This window comes from Thamnophis sirtalis, unplaced genomic scaffold (assembly GCF_051295495.1).
Source record: "Thamnophis sirtalis isolate CommonGarterSnake01/CBP01778 unplaced genomic scaffold, rThaSir2_p1.2 scaffold_9, whole genome shotgun sequence".
NCBI lineage: Eukaryota > Metazoa > Chordata > Lepidosauria > Squamata > Natricidae > Thamnophis > Thamnophis sirtalis.
The window spans coordinates 20668468-20686881 of record NW_028261389.1 but is presented as its reverse complement, the minus strand read 5'-3'; the positions used below and the strand labels follow the sequence as shown (position 1 = coordinate 20686881).

At 39.7% G+C, this 18414-nt stretch overlaps 1 protein-coding gene across 1 annotated transcript in view; it reads left to right on the top strand.

Moving 5' to 3' along the window:
* CREB3L2 (cAMP responsive element binding protein 3 like 2) overlaps positions 1 to 18099 on the top strand; it is a 71463-nt gene extending 53364 nt beyond the window's left edge. Inside the window, exons 5-12 of the mRNA XM_014073413.2 lie at positions 252 to 436; positions 2297 to 2443; positions 3693 to 3751; positions 4408 to 4476; positions 7413 to 7512; positions 10747 to 10873; positions 12728 to 12929; positions 14958 to 18099. Of these exons, the coding sequence (XP_013928888.1) occupies positions 252 to 436; positions 2297 to 2443; positions 3693 to 3751; positions 4408 to 4476; positions 7413 to 7512; positions 10747 to 10873; positions 12728 to 12929; positions 14958 to 15033 (965 nt within the window). The 3' untranslated portion in view covers positions 15034 to 18099. The remainder of the gene's footprint in view (positions 1 to 251; positions 437 to 2296; positions 2444 to 3692; positions 3752 to 4407; positions 4477 to 7412; positions 7513 to 10746; positions 10874 to 12727; positions 12930 to 14957) is intronic.
* The last annotated feature ends 315 nt before the right edge of the window (positions 18100 to 18414 follow it).

Genomic DNA, 18414 nt, shown 5'->3' with positions numbered 1-18414 from the left:
AACAAAGAGCTCCCTCTTATGGCCGATTGAGGAAAACAGCAACCAATCACATTTTACAGTATGATTTAAAGAAACAGGTACAACATTTTTACATGATTTATATATTGCCAACCCAGAATTGGGTTGTTAGAATTATTAGAATTGTTAGAATTATATTCCTAACAGCATCTAATAATCAGGACCACTCTTTTTTCTTATATTTTAAAACAAACTCTCTTTTTATTCTTCCTCCTCTTGTTTTTCTCCTGCAGTGGTGGATACTCTACACATGCCTCCAACACCCCCCAGCAGCCATGGCAGTGATTCTGAGGGTGGACAAAGCCCAACCCGGTCCCTCCCACCATCAAGTCCCACCCACTTGCAGGGCACTGTTAAAGTGACATCACGCACAGCAGCTTCCGCCCTTACCAATTCACCTCTCTTAACAGCACCACATGTAAGAGACAGCAGTCTCTGCCTTTGTCTTTTCATTAATGCATTTTGTTTGAATTAATTGGGTACATTGATGGATATCAAAACATTGGTAATGGAAATTACGATTTGTCCCCTTTAGCAAATGGCTTTTTTATGCTTCAAAATATTGTTACAGATGAAGAACAGTAATTAAGAGGATCTGGATATTGCTCTGTTTGAAGAATGCACTAAAATAAGGCTGTCCTCAAAATGTGTAGTTAGAATGTTCCGGGCATTTAATTCATAGCCATTCCCATTTATCTACAGCAGGGGTGTCAAACTCAAGGGCCGCAATGTGGTTGGATCTGGCCATGGGGCCGTCTTGGTCTACCCAATATAAAGAGGAAACATGGCAGAGTTTGGGGAGTGATGTCAAGCTGGCCACGCCCACCCAGTTGGCAACACCCACTCGGCCCCTTGAGGTCAACCACAGCCCTGATGCAGTCCTCATTGAAATTGAGTTTGACACCCCTGGTCTACAGACAGTTCTCACTTAATGATCAGCTTCTTAGCAACCAGTCAGAGTTAGGACAGATCCCTCAAAAGGTGCTTACAACCTGGTTCCAGAGTTCTGACGATGAACCCTTTCCCCATGGTTACATGAGCGCATTTTGGGCACTTTTGTTTCTGGTTGCCGCATTCTGCAGTCATGTATCTATGGCTTACAACATTTTTTTGCTGGTTTCAGGCCCTTTCAGCCAATTCCACCCCTCCTTCCCCACACAAAACTCCTGAAGAAATGAAGGGACTTGCTTTACAACCATCACCTTTGCTTTGTGATCTCTGCAAAAAAAAAATGTTGTAAAATTGGGTTGGTCATGAGGTGGCCTTGACTTACAATGGAAATTCCAAGCTCCATTACAATCGAAAATCAAGGACTATATAAGAAAAAGAAAGAAATATGTGCAAATGTTGCTCTGCTGACTACCCAATTAATTCTACAGCTCTGCCTCTCCATTATGGATATTTATTTTTGTATGAATATGCATATATCCTCCCCCCGCCCCTCAATGTTTCACTACAATATTTAGCTAACAGCCTAAATAATCAACAACATGTCAATTGATTAGAAAATGCCTTGATGAATTGAATGTTAATTTAAAAGAAAGCACTGTTAATATAAATCCTTCTAGAAACTTAAAAAGCAAAATAAGTGTTCTTTATTCCTTCAAACAAACCTTTTAGTGTGGATTGAAATTCTTGAGTCTATTGTATTAATGGAATCTATTATATTAATTGGGTAAGGTAAAGATTCCCCTTGCACATATATGCTAGTCGTTGCTGACTCTAGGGGGCGGTGCTCATCTCCGTTTCAAAGCCGAAGAGCCAGCGCTGTCCGAAGAGGTCTCCATGGTCATGTGGCCAGCATGACTCAATGCCAAAGAGACACAGAGCAGGGTTACCTTCCCACCAAAGTGGCCCCTACTTTTCTATTTGCATTTTTATGTGCTTTTGAACTGCTAGGTTGGCAGAAGCTGGGACAAGTAACGGGAACTCACTCCATTACGCAGCGCTAGGGATTCGAACCGCTGAACTGCCTACCTTTTGATTGACAAACTCAGCATCTTAGCTACTGAGCCACCTTGTCCCTCTAATTGGGTAATGGTCCTTTAAAGCAGGGGTCTCAAAGCTTGGCCACTTTATGACTTGTGGACTTCAATTCCCAGAATTCCTCAGCCAGCGCCTGTACTGCTTTGGAGAATAGAAGTTCCTGCTTGCTTGCATGTTAAATTCTAATGTTTTTGTTTGATGTCATGATCATACATTTAATATTTAAGAAAATGTTTCCCATGCTTACCAGTGCATTCTTTTCCCTTTTCCTCTCTTCACTCTCTTGTCAAAGAAACTTCAGGGCACAGGTCCCCTAATTTTGACAGAGGAGGAGAAGAGAACTTTGATAGCAGAAGGCTATCCCATCCCTACAAAACTTCCCCTCACCAAAGCAGAAGAGAAAGCACTGAAGAAAATCCGTAGAAAGATCAAGAATAAGGTAAGACAAACTTGGTCCCTTACACATCTGTTCCTACAACCTCCCTTCCCCCAGCACTATTTTTTTCCATTTTTCCAGCAAGTAAGGAAAGACGATCTTAATGGACTATATCGTCCCTCTGTGAATTTTCCACTCTTAAAAGCCATCCACTGCTTTGCAGTCTTTCTGTGGGTGTAAACTATGTCTGTGCTTGCTGTTCTCTGCCTCCAAGTTTGCCTGCAGCTGAATTAAAAATATTTTAACTGCCTTTCTGTCCTAAGATTAACCTCCAAAGGGGGAACATGGTTTTGCAAGATTTTTGTATTCTGTTACTGAGTAACCATATGGTTCCCCCCCTTTTCTAGAATACTTTATTGTCATTGTACGTATATATACAGCAGTGTTTTTCAACCACTGTGCCGCGGCACACTAGTGTGCCGTGACATAGTGTAAGGTGTGCCGTGGGAAAAACACTTTATATATAGTCAATATAGGCACAGAGTTAAATTTTTTTAACATTTTCTAATGGTGGTGTGCCTCGTGATTTTTTTCATGAAAAAAGTGTGCCTTTGCACAAAAAAGGTTGAAAAACACTGATATACAGTATACCCATACAATGAAATTCACATAAAACTCAGAGACCAGGCCCAACACACATGACAATCCCCCCCCCCCCCCACACACCAAAAATTCCCCGCCCCTAAATCACCCAAGCATCCACACAGCCGACCAAGTAATGCTGTCCAACAGCTCACTGATGGTGGCCGTTTAGTTCATTGTTGAGTGCAATTATAGCTCTGGGATAAAAACTATTCAGAAGACGTGTGGTCCGAGTTTTAATTGTTCTGTATCTTCTGCCAGAAGGCAACAGTCCAAAAAGATTGTAGGCAGGATGGGAGGAGTCTCTGAGAATGTTGTGCAACTTCCTACAACACTGAGATGTGAAGATGTTGTCCAGGGCTGGTAGCTGGAGCCCGGTGATGTTCTGGGCAGTTTTAATGATTCTCTGTAGAGCTTTTTTGTCCGCTGCAGAGCTGCTCCCATACCATGCAAGAATGCTGTATTTCAGGACACTCTCAATGTTGCTGCGATAGTAGGACAGAAATAGGTGCTGAGATAGATTTATCTTCCTTAGCATTCTCAGGAAGTACAGCCTTTTCTTCACAAGCATGTTAGCATTCATAGTCCATGAGAGGTCCTCCGAGATATATCTCCCTGTTGGTTTGGTTTGGTCTGGTTTTGTGAAGGGTGCTGCTATTTTCTCTTCTAGATTTCTGCCCAAGAAAGCAGGCGGAAAAAGAAAGAATACATGGACAGCTTGGAGAAGAGGTGAGCAGTGGATTCCTTTGATCCAACTTCTAAGAAGGTGGACTAAAAGGAAACTTAGATCCCAATTGTAAGAGGAGACATTTGTTTGCAGGATGTCTGTGATCAAGAATTCCCTGTAGAAAGCAAGCTGTTGGAGGGAGGAGGATAGATGGGCCAAGGGCCTAATTCAATTTAAAGAGATCCAGCTCTTGAGAAGTTGTTTTACTGTGTTGAAAAGGACCACTATGGCCTCCAAAATTTGGAAGTACATGTGCCTTCTATGCCCCCTAGTGGCTACTAAGAGGGGGGGAATTCAAATTTATTGATGGCACAAGGAACAGGCTATGCCTAATATATATACAAAGATAATATTAGCATAGCGTCCATGATCTAATATATCCAGGCTGCGAATAAAACTTGGAGCAGAATGTACTGGTAAAAGGAGACTTATTTCACTTATTTCTCAATATCGTAAAAGTTTCACCATCCTTCCTAAACTCAGGGTTTGTCTACAGCATAAGCTATTCTTGGTTATAAAATCAAAGGCCAGTTTGATAAATGAAAATCTCACGGCAAATTCTTATTTAATCCTAATGGCAGTTCAGAAGGTATGCATCATTATTGTTTGGTTAATCAAACACAGAACTTTAAACCTTTGATTTTCACTGATTTCCAAGGGTTGAGTCCTGCTCCACTGAGAACAGTGAGCTTCGCAAGAAAGTGGAAGTTCTGGAGAATACAAACAGGTAAAATATGCAATCCATTTTTTTAAATTACCCCCCCCCCTTTTTTTTTTTCTGTGTGTGTGTTCCATACTATATTTTGAACAGAACAAAATTGGAATGGCCAGGAGATCAACCAGCTAAATTATTTTTGTATAAATGTTTCAATAGATCTAATCACAATTAAGTGCCAAATTTCCATTGCTAAGCAAAACAGCTGTTAAGTGACTTGTGTCCCATGTTCTTTTTTTTTTTGCCCATTGTTGTTAAGCAAATCATTGCAGTTGTTAATGAATGATGCAGTTGTTAAGCGAGTCTGGCTTCCCCCATTGACTTTGCTTTTCAGAAGCCAGGTGGGAAAGTTACAAATGTGGATCCTGTGATCCCAGGACACTGTAACTGTCATAAATACAGGTAGTCCTCAACTTACAACTTACAACAGTTCATTTAGTGACTGTTCAAAGTTACAACAGCACTGAAAAAAGTGACATGCTCATTTTTCATACTTATGACCTTTGTAGCAGCCCCCTTGATCATGTGAGCAAAATCCAGATGCTTGGCAACTGACTCATGTCTACGACCGTTGCTATGTCCCAAAAGTCATGTGATTCCCCTTTTGCAACCTTCTGACAAGCGAAGTCAATGGGGAAGCCAGTTTCACTTAACTTTCGTATTCCTAACGTATCCACTGTAGTGATTCACTGAATGACTGAGGCAAGCGAGGTTGTAAAATGGGGCAAAACTCACTTAACATATGTCTCGCTTAACAATAGAAATGTTGAGCTCAGTTGTGGTCAAGGACTACCTGTACATGCCAGTTTCCAAATTTTGATTCTGTGATTGTGGGGATGTTGCAACAGTTCTAAGTTGTGAAACCTGATCATAAGTGACTTTTAGCAGTGTCATTATAATTTAGAATGGTCATTAAAGGGATGGTTGTAAGTTGAAGGCTACCTGAATGAACTGGAAGAAGCAGAGAATCAGTGGTTTTATTGATGTGGCTGGGTTTTGTAGTTCTGTGAGATACTGAGAAGGGTCCCCCAGAATTTCTACTCCTTTGATAGTAGAATGTTCTCTGTGGAGCTTGGAAATGATCTGTTGGTGCACTTGTGTTTCGTGTCAATGATTTCAGTAAACTGCTTTGGATACTGTATGAAAGACCGAGAGCGTGACATAGAAACACTGCAGTAAATAAATCTTGCAAGCAACGGAAAATTGGGCAAAGCTGTCTGCGCCTACTGCTTCTCACAGCGTGGGCTGTCAGTGCAGTCTCAGATAGTCAGGCATCAGCAACAAGAAAGGCACTTATCATTTTTTGACACACGAAGTGGCAGGTTTGAGCAAAATCCTTCAGGAGGCTCACATTCCGTTACTGATCGTATATTTTGCCAGCTTTTTGGTGCAATAACGGATTAAGGCAATGAATCTGGCATAGTTTAAACAGTGGTGAGCAGTTATGGCTGTTTAAAAGGTCTAAAGAAGAAGAAAAAGCATTGAAATAAAAGTGCGCAACCATTCCTTTCTTAGATGAACCAGAGTTTAGTGCCTCCACGTATAAGTTTTGCACTTGGAAGGCAGGCCTCGGCGTTACCATAGCAAATTCAGATTCCTATACCTTTTTCAGCTGTGATGGATGTGGAAAGGGATTTTGGCCAACTGAAGAGTAGGATGTACTCCTTTTTTGTAAGCTGCTCTTCCCCTTTTGCTATGGGTTTGGCATCTGAAATTGGAGGGAGAAAGCCATAATTGAAGTAGCACATAAGCAACTATTCTCAAGCGAGGCAAGGATAAATCAATGATTTTGGGTTGAATTTCCTATGAAATGGAGAGACTGGAACTCAGTGCCAGAACACCTGCTTTGGATGGAGATAGGCTTAAGGATTGGCAGCTTTAACAAAGAACAGAATATCATAATTGGCCAGATTTCTGCCTGGAAGGCTTCTAAATAGTTTAATATAAATTTCCAAATCAGGAAGAGATTTTGGTGGCTGGAGAAAAGATTTGACATTGATAGGTTAATGCACTTATGCTTTATCTTTGAAGGGAAAAAAGGTAAATAAGACAATAACCCCCACAATGGGGAGAATATACAATAGCCATAAAGTATAGAAAATCTCTGTTCTTTGTGACTTAAACATATAATATTGTTCCTTGTTAACAACCCTAATCTAGTCTTGCTCAAAATTGTATTTTCCCAGAAATCAGGGAATCAGGGCTACCACATCAGGATTGGCAAAAATCTGGATGAGCCTTAGATCTGATGAGCCCTGGACTTCAGCTCTCATAAAGCCACAGTTCACCGGATTAACTGAAGTTTAATAGATGTGTTGCATGTCTCAGAGATACAGTGTTTGGGGGGGAAGACTCCCCTAGAACTTCATTTTGTATAAAAGCTGGATCAAACTGCATCTATTGAGCAGCCCCCAAGAAAAGAAAGATAATATTCTAGGGTTTATTACGTGGGTGTATTCTTCATGACAGGTCTCGAAGTATTAAAAATCTCAAAATATCTAATACATCTGAGAAACCATAAGGGCAGAAAAATTGGAAGGATGTGTGAAAACCATTTCATCACACCGTGCAAAGTTAAACTGTAGAATTTGCTATCACAACCTGTATTGATGGTTCTCAGCTTGGGTAGAATTAGGGATTAGACAGTTTCATGGAAGAGAAGGTTGCTACCGGTAGTAGTCAGGGTGTCTCTGTGTTGAGGGGTTCCTTGGTGCTCTCTGAGCTTGGTTGTTTTCTTGCAGACATTTCCCCAAGAAGCTCAAGAGAACACCAAGGACCCCACATTTCAACCCCGAGCTACAAATATTCTCCTTAGTTGTCTAAATTCCTTGTGCATTTCACAGGGACACTTGTGGGAGAATGGGCTAAATGGGCCTGTAATCTGATCTGCCAGGGTGTTTATGTTCTTAACTGACCTATTCATTGGTTCCTGCTCCTGTGTCTTTCAGAACACTCCTGCAGCAATTACAGAGGCTCCAAACCATGGTAGCTGGCAAAGTGTCACGGTCCTGTAAAGCTGCTAGTACACAAACAGGGACATGTCTCATGGTAAGCAGCTTTTCATCCCTGATGGTCCCTTAGGACTTTCACTGATCATTCTCTGGTATTCCTATGTAGTTTACGCTGTCATGATATGAGGAAAAAGTGCCTACGGACTCACGCTTTGCTCTTCATGTAGCATTGCTTTCTTTTTTTATATTCAGCTTTCTGCTTCCAGCAGAGTATAGAACACTTTCTCTTCCATTCCCCCTTCCCCTTCCATTGTTGTGGCCCGCCAGCAGCCAGCCGAGCTGGCAACAGAGTCAGATAGTGAAGAAGTTGGGGAGGAACATGGGCAAGTTCTGGGGAATGAGGAAAGGTCAGACAAAGGCTCTGCATTGGAGGCAGAGAGGGAGTTAGACAGCAGTGAGGCAGAAGAACAGCTGGAGCCTGTTTCCAGTGTGCGCCTGCGCAGAGCTGCCAAAAGGCAAGAACAGCTAAGAAAGCAGGGTTGACTTAGGAGTAAAGCCACACCTTGGAGGTGATTGGTGCCTCCCTTAGGAAACAAAAGAGGAGCGAACAGGGAATGGGCTTTTGCAGGAAACAATTCGTTTATTCGGTCGGTTCGAGAGTGGAAAGTTATGTCTGTGACTTTAAGAGACTCTGTGCCAAGTTTGCCTAGCCCTGTGTTTAGAAACTAGTTATCTGGCAGCGCTCCAAACAAGATAAGGTGTGTGGGGATAAACATTCCTCTGAAAGGCTGTTTACTAAGCCTTGCTGACTGTGAATGAAAGGAATTCACAGTTGTGTAAATAAAAGAGGTTTTGCAGGGACCAAGACTTTGCTTCTTGCTTTCTAAGGAAGCCTGGGTCAGAACATCCATCAACAACCTTGGGCTGAGTAAAAGTGACTTGTCCCAAGTTACTCTGTGAGCTTCTGTGACTGAGGGTTCAAATCTGCATTTGAAACAATATACCAGACTGGCTTTGATTAAAGACCAAATAAGATGTGACCCCCAACCAAATACTATTTATATTTTTTTTACCAAGTAAATTCCAGGTATGGGAAGAAAAGATCTACATTGAGATCTTGGTAAGGAGCAATTGTTTAAAATCTTACTGCTCCTATAACGATTAGGTTTGGTTAGACTGTCCTTTTCCAGAACCATAAAGCCTACAAACTTGAAATGTGGCATGTATGTTCCTCTTGGCTTTTAGGTGCTTGCTTAGAAAGGATTTTTCGAAATGACCATCAGATCATTAGTATTTCTTATATTATTATTAACATACTCTGATGCGAAGGGGTTAGACATTCTAATCCCCGCTCCCAACCTGAAAATAGCTCTGTTCCAACTGCCACTTGGATGTGGGCATGGCCGGCCTGCTGGCTGGGAGTTTGGAGAGGAGCCTGAGGGAGAGAAGGGGATAGGATAGGATAGGAGAGGCTTCTATGGGGCCAGTCTGAGGGAGAGAAGGGGAGAGGAGAGGCCAATTGTAACCATTCATTAATTTTCAAGCGGTAAGTGTCAATTTATCAAGCCCGATCACATAATTTCGTAGCGGAGTACGGGTATTTGGCTAGTAACTGTAGAAAAGGTGACATATTGCATTTGCTCTGATAGTGATGGCCAAGTCTACAGTGGGTATTTTAGGACAGCATTAGGTTGCAGTGGTTGTTTCATGTAGCATCCAGTTTGGTGCATAGAGATAATGTTAGACAGAAATGCTAATGGAGAAATGGAAGTTTGGAGACCATGAGAAAGATTGAAATAACACAGTTATTATGGTAGCCAGCAGCATAGATATCATATATTCAAAGACTCTGAAATCCAATCTTGATAGGAAGTAATTGCCTACTACTTTCATTTTTCTTTCCTTTTTAGTCCCTTATTTCCACCAAAATAATGATTTCTTATATGCATTTCCCTTTAAGTTCTTTTGCATTTCCCTTTCAGTTATTTTCTTAAAATTCAAATTCTAATTTGAATGTCAATGTTAGCCCTCCTAAGAAAAATTAATTAAAAAGAATGTTAGCCTGCAAACTTATCTTTCTGATGTTTTCATGTCTTTGGGCCGGGAGGGAGCAGTTCGATTAGTTAGAAGTTCTATTATCCCAGGAAATCTGTGCCATCTGCTTATAGGCTAGCTTTACTAATTAGATGAACATTGAAATTGGATTAACAACTGAGAATATAGTTACTTATGGTTTATTTATCCATTCAAGATCCTTCCTTCTCATATTATTCTTTTTCTTTATGGAGTGTTTACTGAATCCAGTAGATTCAGTTAAGTTCCTTTCTAAACACATTGGAACACACAAGCAGCAGCTGAAATGGTAGAAGTGGTGATATAAAGCCAATAAAAATTTTGGATACTTTTTAAAAATAATACCGTGTTTCTCCAAAAATAAAACAGGGTCTTATTTTCTTTTGACCCCCAAAATAAGTGCTTGGCCTTATTTTCGGGGAGGTTTTATTATTTTTGAAGAAGTGCAGAAGGTGGCCAGCATGGTCACCTCATGGCTGCTGCTGTGTTGCAATATTTTCAGGGAGGGGTTATTTTCAGGGGAAGGCTTATTTTAGCGCATGCGCTCAAAAGCCCAATTGGGCTTATTATCTAGGGAGGTTTTATTTTCAGGGAAACAGGGTATCTCAACCGAATAGAATGGTTCCAAAGCTTCTAGAATTGCCATGCTTAAAAAGATGTGTTTCTAGTACAGACAATCCTCAACATATAGGACTGGAATTTCAGTCTCAAAACAATGCGATCCTTAAGGAAGTCATTATGTGACCCACTCGATTTCACAACCATTTTCACTATGGTTGTTAAGTAAATCATATGTTTATTAATTGAATAACCTGGTCATTAAGCAAACTGGCTTCCCCGAATTAATTTTATCTGTGAAAAGCTGGCTGGGAAGGTCAGAAATTGTGATCATGTTACACCCATTGTAAAATACAATCCATTTGCTAAGCACCTGGATTATGACCGTCATAACTTCAAGGATCGCTCATATGTCACTTTTTCTGAGGCTGTTGTAACTTTGAACCAACATTAAAAAATGGTAATAAGTTGAGGTCTAGCTGTATAGCTAACCCAGCATTTCACCTGGGTGTCTACAATCAGAGAATTATTTCAACTAAGCAAAGGAAGAGGAGAAGGAAGTTCTGGTGAATAGTTTTTGTTGGTTTTGTACTTAAGTTGTATTGTATTGGTTGGATTTATATTTAACTTCTGATGACGTGATTTTAATTTTATCATGTATAGTAAAACGTGTTCTCTTCTCCCCACTCCCACCCCCCAGGTTGTAGTATTATGCTTTGCAATTATTTTGGGCAGCTTTTCGCAGAGTTTTGGGCCTCATTCCTCCATCACAAAAGCTGTGCTGCCAACCCAACATTCTACACCAGAGTCCTATACAGCATCAATAGGTGAGTGCAAAATCAGGAGGTTTTAATGTTCTCAGTTTGTAAGGCATCTTTTCTCATCGTAGGTACTCAGAAACTTTTAAACTATAATTCTAGTGTTCACACCTCCCAATTAATATAACCAATAGTCACAAGCTGAGAGCCTGTGTTGGGACCAGTGACCAACTAGTAACTAATATATTCTAGGACCTGACAATAGGCTCACACCAGGGTGAATGCCAGATAGATTTCATTGAATAGAGAGTTTAAGCCTCTGTAAACATCAGAGAGTTTACAGAAGGAATAATAAAATATGCCACTTCTTTCAGCTGCTCAGGAACCCCTGAAACTACAGAGGAGAGATCCACTGGCACCACCTGGCTGATTCATATCCTGTTCTCCCCCAAATAAGACCCAACCAGAAAATAAGCCCTAGCATGATTTTTCAGGATGCTCGTAATATAAGCCCTACCCCAAAAATAAGACCCAGTTAAGATAGTCAACCAGACTGTTCTGTCCCCCCTTCATGGCTCGTTAACAAATGGCAGACAATTAAACTTAAAAGGAACTTTCTTTATCAGTTCTCGGCTCAGACTGGCTTCAAGCCCAAAATAACATAAATACAGTCTCTGACCAGATAGCAGAATACAAAACAACTCTTACAAGCAATGCACTTCTCCAAGTGTAGCCTTGAATCAGGGTTACAGGAAACACAAAGCACTTATCCAAGTGTATCTTACATAAACCACAATTGATGATTAAGCAATGTTGTACCAACCAAGGAACGCACGAAGGAACGTTGACTCCTGCGACTAGGGCGTGGCAGCATCCATCCTTTTATCTCCCAAACCCCACTAACGAGCCCCAGCTGCATCGTTAATCTTGCATTCCGAAAGGACTCACAGAAGACTGCTGCTGAGTCACAACACAAACAGATGCATTTAGTACTGTATTTCCCAGAAAACAAGACCTAAGCAGAAAATATGCCCCAATGCGTCTTTTGGAGAAAAAATTAATATAAGACCCAGCCTTTTTTTTCAGGGAAACACGGTAGCATTTTCCTAAGTCTTCAATATTGCCACTTTTTATACTTTTTCAGAATATGGGAGACATAACACTGGAGATGGTTTGATGATCTTGTGAGTGTCTTGATCACAACCCAGACAGTTTAAGGCAGGGATGTCCAAACTTGGGAACTTTAAGGTTGGCTGGGCGATTCTGTGAGTTGAAGTCCACAAGTCTTAAAGTTCCCAAGTTTGGACACCCCTGGTTTAAGGCATACACTTATGCTAATTTTTGAGATTTCCTTACATACGTTGAAAGTAGCAGAATTAGGTTGCTTTATCAGAAACAAACCCTTGTATTTGGGATGGGAGGTTCAAAGACTGGGAAACAGTCAGTGGGTTGGCCCAGTTTGAACATTTGGAAAGAATTCTAGTTCTCAATTTTGAGATATCTTACATGCCTATTTTGTTTAATTTAAAATGTTCGCCATTCGGAAAAAGGGGAAGAGTCTTCCTCTGCTTAAGTATAGACAATCGTTTCTTAACTTGAAGCCCTTCAAAATGTGTTCAACTGCAAACTCTAGATGTTGATAGTGAACACATTTGAAAAGCACCAGGTTTTGGGGAGGAAAAATAGAAAAAGGCAACTGTGTATGAATTAAATAAGGTAAATGTAACAGTAAGAATCAACTTTATATTTTAGAAGATTTAAAAGTCAACACCTGATGATTTCTATTGATTATGATCTCTGAGAACAGTGTTACAAAATAACTCTGCTATCAGTGAAGCTTCTTGTCTTCATAGGTGTTAGATTTGCTCTTGTTCACACCATTTCTTCCTTGTCTTCCCTTCCCCCCCCCCCCCCCCCCGGCAGTGAGATCAAGGAGCCTCTTGACTTATGAGGGACCTCATCCACTGGAGGAGCAGCCCTTGTCTGATCACAACAATGGCTGGGACAGGCACTTGGATGCCTCCAAAGCCCTGTCTTTGGAACCCATGTCCAAGTCACAACCCAATCAGGTTACAGAGATCACAATAGCCAATGAGACAAGGCTGGTGGGGCTGCAGCAGCACAGGTGAGTATTTGGCAAAATTCGAATGGGAACAAACAAACGTAGATGGTTCACAGCCCATTGTAAGTGTTTGGTTTTGAAGAAAGATCCTGGGAAAGAAAAAGTATCTACTGTAGTGAGTGGCAAAGAAATCAAACTGCATTTTTTTTTACTAGTTCCCATTCAACTTGGTGACAAATAATTTAGTTTCAAAGGAGAAGAAAAATGCAGTGAGATTTTTCAGGGGTGCAGTATGATGTAGGACCTATTTAGCTACAAGGTGTCTGAGGCAGGGCATAAATGTTATTTATTTGGTTGTATAATTATTTCTCCAGCAGAGTGAAGCTGTTGGCTCTTCTCCTTGGACTTTTATACCAGCAAAAATATGGAGCTTTATTTAGAAATCAATAAGCTGTATTTCTTCTTGCACAGATTTACAAGTACAAATGGAAATACAATGTGTCCACCTAACTTCTCTGTTTACAGATGTGTGGGGAAATTTTTAAAAGGTCCTTATGCTCCACTCTTGATTGATCATTTCTTCCAAGAAAAAAAAAACCATGGCCAGAATGATTGGAAAGATAATAGAGCCAGTCAGCATGATGAATGAGCAGTACCTGGGAAATATTCCTTGCCAAGAATACTACAAAAAGCCAATGCACTTGGAAAACAACATCTAGACAGCCACTGCTGCAGGAGGCAGTCTGGATTTCCTTTTTCCAGAGTGGCTATAGCTGAATGCTAGAAGGATTGACATACATACATAACAGTGGTGGGTTCCTACTGCTTCAGACTGGTTCGGTTCGGTAGTGGTTTGGCGGCCTGGGTCACTGGGACGGGCAGTGACCCAGGCCTGCCATGCCCCCGACCGGTTCCCCAGGCAGTGCCGTAGGCGCCACCATCTTGTTTTTTGCTTCCATGCATAACAATTTTTATTGGTTGCGCGTGTGCCGGGGTACCCATGAACGAACCGGCAGTAGTGACTGCTGGAACTCTGATACATACCTATACACATACCAGTGGTGGGTTCCTAACGGTTCGGCCCGATTCGGCTGAACTGGTAGTAGCTTGGCGGCCTGGGTTTTCCCAGCAGCGCCATAGGTGCCGCCATCTTGTTTTTTTGTTTCTGTGCATGCACACAACAATTTTAGTTGTACTGTGCATCAAGCACATGTGCGCACGGTGTATCCGTAAACGAACGAGCAATAGTCTCTGCCGGAACCCACCCCTGACACATACATACATACAGACCTGTACACATGCATTTATACATACATGTATGTGCGCACGCACGCACACACGCACACACGCAACTAAATAATTGTATGTATGAGTGTTATTCAGTTGACTGTATATACATTTGCAGCAGAAGAAAGGTAATTGTATCAAAGGACTAAAAGTATGGTTTCTGTATATTATATCTTCTAAATTTTTATACCACAGTAGGCATTACTTTAGCAAAGAAAGCACTTTTGCTAACAGATGGCAATGTTAAAAATGACACTTGCCATCTGCAAGTTTTATCAGAACTCAGAGTTTAAAAATGCTGCCTGATTCATTGGAAACACCTTTTTACTTAATTGAAAACTGAAGTTTTGAGCAATTAAAATGAAGACATGAATAATATAATCTAGTGGATGTCTCTCTGTTCAGAAGTAATTTCCATGGAATTCAGTGTGACTTGCTTCCAGGAAAAAGATGGTAGGACTGCCGTTGAATTGAGTAAATTAAACTATCCAGTGTCACTTTGCCATCCAGTCAGATGGGCAGCACATAAATTTAATAAATAGTTTTTTTAAAAAAAAATTCTTACAATTTTTGATAGAGAACATACTCTGGAAATGACAGATCTCAAATTCTTTTAAAGTTAAAGATTTGGGAATGGGAAAGTTGAGCTTCATATCACTTGATATCTTGCTGCTGTGTAATGAAGCTAAAATGTTTAATTAAATAACAATTTAAAAAATCCCCAGTAGTCATTTTTGTTTTACTTTGTTTTATTTATACTAGTATTTTATAGTAACCTGAATTCTTTCTCTTCTCTGCTTATAGAATCAGTTCAGAGCTGGATACAAATGAAACACTAAAGATCGTTGAAATTGACAGAAGAGTCAATGCTACATCATAGGAGAAAGAAACATTTCCCCCCTTACATCTTTATTTTTATTGCAAACAAAACATCAGAAGGACTTCTCACTGTCAGTAAATCTCAGTGGCAAGAATGGACGACTTGTCTGATTTCTTTAATATGAGAAAGTGGCTTTGGTTGACTCCAAAAATTCTAATTTTTCATCTGATGGTTGGTCATTTTGTTCCTACATCCAGGATGATGGTATTGATGTGGAAATATGATAAATGCAGACCTTTTGAATTATTTTCTTGCTCTGTTTTTTTAATTGTGTCATGCCTTATTTCTACCATAATATTCATAGTGGGAAGAACTATGTTGATACTATTTTGATGAGCGACCGATGGGTAAGGTGTTGCCTTCAGTGAAAAATCTCCTCTGGGGCGTCCATAATTATGGTGAAACAGAAGCATAACCAACTTTTTTCCTATCTGCTCTAGAAGAATTGGACTGTAGAGATGTTCTTTGTTGAACCTCAGTGGACAAGAATAGTTAGTTCTGGCAAAACACTTTGGTTTTGCTAGACTCAGAGGCTTCATAATTCCTTTTCTCCCATGATGACATCTCTAAAAACTGAAAAAGCTTTGCGTCATCTTTCAGTACATTGGTTTAATTTTTCCCAATCTGATGATTTCTTGCTGCGTTGTAACTACAACTCCCCAGAAATATCCACTAAGCCTAGTTGTAGAGAATGTATACCAGATTCTCATGAGGATATGAGAATCTGGTTGCTTATATTCCCTGATATCTTATACTCTCCTGTATTTTTCTGCTGTAAATAGTATTTATTAGGGTGTTTTTTTTTCTTATGATCCAAGCTGGAATGACAAGTCAAGGTTATAAGTTCTTTCAAATGATCTTAGTGGACTTTGAAAAGCTTCTAAAACTTAGTTTAGACTCCAGGCATTAAACCTTTAAAAGTTTAATCTAAATAAGATTCCCCCCCCCCCTATTTCCTAATGTGTTATTTTGTCCCCTCTGTTGTACTTGTTTTTAAATAAGCTTTTGGCTGTGAAACCAGCAAAAATTCCAGTCTCAGCCATCTCAATTTCTGTAATCTGAAATGATCAGAACTTTTGGGAAGGAATTATTAGTATCAATATGTTAAAACAGCACCTCCTCTATAAAATACAGTTACATGGGACCCTTCATCAAACAATTACTTATATGCTTAGAGTTAAAAATAATAATTTCTCCAAGTCACTTTGTAGTGGGGGATTTTCAGATATCAAACTTGGGTAACAATGTTTATTTTAAGGAACTGTATTATTCATTATGTGATTCCAGATGTCTAGCTTAATAGATTTTGTATAGCTAGTGGGTGGGCTCTAAAATAAGAGAACGTTATTTTAAACTGTCTATTTATGGAAATCAATTATGGGCTTGTGATGCTCTTAATAATTGAGTAGTAGGTAGACGGTGTATTTCTTTTGCTATGTATATGCTTTGATTGTATTCACTGTATTTTATTATTATGCAAAGTAAAGTATTTTAACTAGTTAATATTTCTGTATTGGATGACCGATGCAAATTCGTAGCTTTCCCATTCTATAAGAATCTGACAATTTGTTTCTCCTTTTTCTTTTAACCCTAGAAACATTCAGTTCATGATTTATAAATCTGGGTTGAATGTCAAATTTGAAATGTCTTTCAAGACATAACTGAGAATAAGAACCACCCCCCCCACACACACACCCCTTCAATTTTGAGGAGTGGGTGCTATCTATTCATAGTTTGGCGGTCAATAAAATGAATGACTAATATTAATTGCCCTCCTCCCAGTATGAAAATTATCTTTAGCATCTTCTCTCTCACTTTGTGACAAAAATAATTCTTCTGTAATTGCTCATTGAAATAAAACTGCTTTTTTATATTGTTATTTTGAAGGTGTACTCCAACACCGTGTAGCCCAGCTGGTCATGTTGATTTATTAGTCTGTGTCCCTCACTCAATAGCTTGTACCTTAGCCTTGTAAATCTGAATTCCACAACTCAGAGCCCAGAGGTGTTGGTTCTCATGTAGTAGAACATTTCCCCACTCCCATAAAGAATATGACCTCTGGCAAGAAAGACAGAATTTATCAGCCAGCTTTATATATGTTTAAATTGCCTAAGAAGATGCAATTTAAAAAAAACCTGAAAGATGAAAGATGCTGGTTTATGTTGAAAATTTTGTAACATGTTATTAGGGAACCTTCCCTTATTCATAAACACACTTGTTGCAAGATAAACATTCTTGTGTCATCAATACCCAGTGGATTAAATCTGTCCTTTCCTTTTTGTTTTAGTTTTGCATATTTTAAAATCACAAATAACAAGTTGAGGTATTTGCAGACTTCAGAACACTGCTTGGAGTTTTGAGTGGTTGCGGCTCATTTGAAAGGCAGAATTAGGCTGTGCAGGGTGCAGGGTCCTCTTCTGGTACATATTATTCAAATCTCTTTCCCCAATTCCATCCTCTTTAAAGTACAGGTAGTCCTCGACTTACAACAGTTCATTTAGTGGCCATTCGAAGTTATAATGGCATTAAAGAAAGGGACTTAACTGTTTTTCACAACCGTTGCAGCATCCCCATGGTCATATGATCAAAATTTTGGACCCTTGCCATCTGACTCATATTTATGATGATTGCAGTGTCCTGTGGGCATGTGATCATTTTTTGCAACCTTCTGACAAGCCAAGTCAGTGGAAAAAGCCAGATTCACTTAGCCACTGTGTTACTGATGTAACAATTACAGTGATTCACTTAAGAATTGTGGCAAGAAATTGTTGCAAAATGGGCTAAACTTCACTTCATATCTCACTTAAACAGCAGAAATTTTGGGCTCAATTGTGCTCGTAAGTCAAGGACGGTGAAAAAGGTAGCATCTTTTTGTTCCAAAGAACATAGTCTGATTTTTTTTCCTTCGAAAAAGAATCGGGAAGAACTGTCTAAGAACAGTATTTATTTATAAATAAATGCACATTAGCTAAATTTAACTTAAGTCTTTATGAAGTCTCCAAACAACACCTTGGTACAATTTAAATGTGAACAAAATGGTGAGGATGCATAGTGAATGAGAGGGAATGAGATGACATATGGAAGATAGATATGATAGATGATGTATGGAAGTCAATGGCTGTGTGGTAATAGATGCTTAAATGTTTGTAGAATGGGCTCTGCTTGGGCCTTGACAATAGCAGGAAGTGATAATAAGACAATTATCCTGCCACTGTTAAGTAATGCAAAACATACCACACTGATTCCGTTGGAATACAATAAATACAAGAAAGTAATACAAATGCATATACTAAAATATAAGCTAGAATCAGTTTGGTTAAAGTGTTTGAGATGCTGGATTAGAAACTGGGAGATTATGAGTTCACCCTTAGGTATGAAAGC